At 48.3% G+C, this 3,148-nt stretch overlaps 1 protein-coding gene across 1 annotated transcript in view; it reads right to left on the bottom strand.

The window, feature by feature from the left end:
- The window catches only part of LOC148113613 (uncharacterized), a 7,403-nt gene extending 6,098 nt beyond the window's left edge, over positions 1-1,305 (bottom strand). Inside the window, exon 1 of the mRNA XM_087891723.1 lies at positions 1,124-1,305. Within this exon, the coding sequence (XP_087747849.1) occupies positions 1,124-1,232 (109 nt within the window). The 5' untranslated portion in view covers positions 1,233-1,305. The remainder of the gene's footprint in view (positions 1-1,123) is intronic.
- Between the last annotated feature and the right edge of the window lie 1,843 nt (positions 1,306-3,148).

Here is a 3,148-nt window from a genome sequence, read left to right as displayed (position 1 = left end):
AGGAGGAGGAGGAGGAGGAGGAGGAGGAGGAGGAGGAGGAGGAGGAGGAGGAGGAGGAGGAGGAGGAGGAGGAGGAAAGGAGAAGAAGTAGTCAACTGTCAGGTCTTGGTGCTCTCTGAGCTTGGTTGTTTTCCTGCAGACATTTCATAACCCAAGTAGAGAATATCATCAGTGCTAGAAGAGAGTGGGATTTGTGGAGAGGAGGAGGAGGAGGAGGAGGAGGAGGAGGAGGAGGAGGAGGAGGAGGAGGAGGAGGAGGAGGAGGAGGAGGAGGAAAGGAGAAGAAGTAGTCAACTGTCAGGTCTTGGTGCTCTCTGAGCTTGGTTGTTTTCCTGCAGACATTTCATAACCCAAGTAGAGAATATCATCAGTGCTAGAAGAGAGTGGGATTTGTGGAGAGGAGGAGGAGGAGGAGGAAAGGAGAAGTAGTCAACTGTCAGGTCTTGGTGCTCTCTGAGCTTGGTTGTTTTCCTGCAGACATTTCATAACCCAAGTAGAGAATATCATCAGTGCTAGAAGAGAGTGGGATTTGTGGAGAGGAGGAGGAGGAGGAGGAGGAGGAGGAGGAGGAGGAGGAGGAGGAGGAGGAGGAGGAGGAGGAGGAGGAGGAGGAGGAAAGGAGAAGAAGTAGTCAACTGTCAGGTCTTGGTGCTCTCTGAGCTTGGTTGTTTTCCTGCAGACATTTCATAACCCAAGTAGAGAATATCATCAGTGCTAGAAGAGAGTGGGATTTGTGGAGAGGAGGAGGAGGAGGAGGAGGAGGAGGAGGAGGAGGAGGAGGAGGAGGAGGAGGAAAGGAGAAGAAGTAGTCAACTGTCAGGTCTTGGTGCTCTCTGAGCTTGGTTGTTTTCCTGCAGACATTTCATAACCCAAGTAGAGAATATCATCAGTGCTAGAAGAGAGTGGGATTTGTGGAGAGGAGGAGGAGGAGGAGGAGGAAGAGGAGGAGGTGGTGAGAGGAAGGCAACCACGGGTTCTCGGTGCTCTCTGAGCTTGGCTTTTTCTCCTTGCAAGAAAAACAACCCAACTCCGAGAATACCAAGGACCCCACCTATCCACCCACCCCCCAAGATGAATGGTCTTGTGAATTCAACCAAGGAAAGATGAAAAGAGAAAGACTCACCTGAAGATTCCTTCTGGTAGGTCATCGGGATGCTGAGTCCAGAGACCAGGAAGGCGCAGAGGAGAAAGACGATGCTGGACTGCATGGTGGAATCAGTACGAAGACCCATCGGCAGCCAACAGGGTTATATAGTTTTTTCCCCAAGGAAGATGGGAGTGGATGTCCTAGGAACAGCTGCACGGTTCCACGTAAAAATGTACGGGAGGGGACACGTCGCCTTGGGGCAAATTCTGAGCATTCTTTTCATATTTTTCATAAACTTCAGTGAGGAAGGGTTAATAATCATCATCCCCTCTTTTAATTTGTCCAGGACAAACTTCTTCTGTACAAGGTGGAGGAAAAAGGCAGTCGTAGCGTAACTAATAAGACGAAAACATTTAGGTTTTCCAGTCACCCGTGCCCTAAAGCAGATCAGGAAAATTCCAGACATCTTCCTAAGCAAACAAGTCCATAAAGTCATTTTCTTTTCATTATTTTTATTGATGGTGTTTTCTGATCCGTCATTCCCTACATGGTGCGTCCTGATTTTTCAGGAAAGGATTGTTTTGAGAGTAGCACAAAGGTATCCTTTATATCTTGAATCATCACACGGTATGTGGTGGGGCATTCTCATCACTCCCAGGACACCAGGTGTGTTACTCCCTAGAAGTAACATGGAAGGTTAAAACTGCACACGCGAAACACACAATCACCGAACCGGTTGTTAAACTGGCAGGATCCCACCACTGGCCATGGCCGTGGCCAGCTTGACATCACTCATGTCGGTGGCACCTGTGGTGGGCAAGGTGGGGCTAGGGGAGGGATCCACTTTTGCTAGTAGTTTGTTTTTCTAGCACTCTGCCAGCGAAAACGGAGCTCAGGGGCCCTGCGTGGCACTCCACGCAGGGGTGGGTTCTACTTACCTTTACTACCAGTTCGCAACGGGAGCATGTGCAGATCACCGATGATGACATCCGGGGTGATGGGCGGGGCCTCCCGCCAGTTTTACTACCGGTTCTTACGAACCGGTCAGAACTAGGGGCAACCCACCACTGACCCCAGGGCTCCATTTTCAGCTGTGACGACCTCCTGCATCCCTCTGTCAGCAAAAAGGGCCACCGGGTGCAGCCCTACTGAGCTGTTTTCACTGGCAGAAGCGCTGTGGGTCAGTGCTTCGCTGTTTCCAGGGCGGTCTCACAGGCCAGATCTAAGCACCCCGTGGGCCGGATCTGGCCGACGGGCCTTGAGTTTCACACCCCTGCTGTAGGGGAAGGAATGGCAGAAGAGGGAGATGGCGTTACAAGAGGAATCGGCTTAGCATCCCTATGTAGACACAAGGGAACTAAATCCAATCTGTCTTGAGTGCCATTGACCCTTATCTAACTGAGTGCATATACTTTTAACAATAAATCAGCTTAATTGAACCTTCCCATGTATTTCCTGATCTTTCACACCTAACAGTTGTATCCATCATTTGGAAGCTTATGACCATTTCTGTTGACCCTATGAGGTCCTCATTTAACAACCCACAGTGATTCACTTAGCAACGGCAACTAGACTGAATTACCTACTGAGCTCCGGACAGCTCCTGATCTCCGCTCCTTCTGTCGGGACTTGAAGACTTGGCTTTTCAAACAAATAGGCTGAGACTGATTCCGGGCTTTATTATTTACTACTAATTAATTATTTGGATTAAATTATGATTTTATTGTACTTATTTCTTAACTTGTGTTCGCCGCCCTGAGTCCTTTGGAAGAATAGCGGCATATAAATACATGTAATAAATAAATAAATAAGTAAGTAAGTAAATTTAGGCATAAGTACACATATAGACTGGGTGAAACCAGGCTTAATAGCAGTAACTGTGAGAGGGATCTTAGTGGACAACCAGCTAAATATGAGCCAGTGTTGTACGGCGGCAGCCAAAAAAGCCATGCAATCCTAACTTGAATTAACAGAGGGATACAATCAAGATCAAGTGAGGTACTAATACCACTCTATAAAGCCTTAGTAAGACCACACCTAGAGTACTGCATCCAGTTTTGG

This window comes from Pantherophis guttatus, chromosome 4 (assembly GCF_059756535.1).
Source record: "Pantherophis guttatus breed Tessera chromosome 4, ASM5975653v1, whole genome shotgun sequence".
In the NCBI taxonomy this organism is placed as follows: Eukaryota; Metazoa; Chordata; class Lepidosauria; order Squamata; family Colubridae; genus Pantherophis; species Pantherophis guttatus.
Note: the sequence above shows the minus strand (reverse complement) of the source record. Positions and strands in the feature narration are given on the sequence as shown.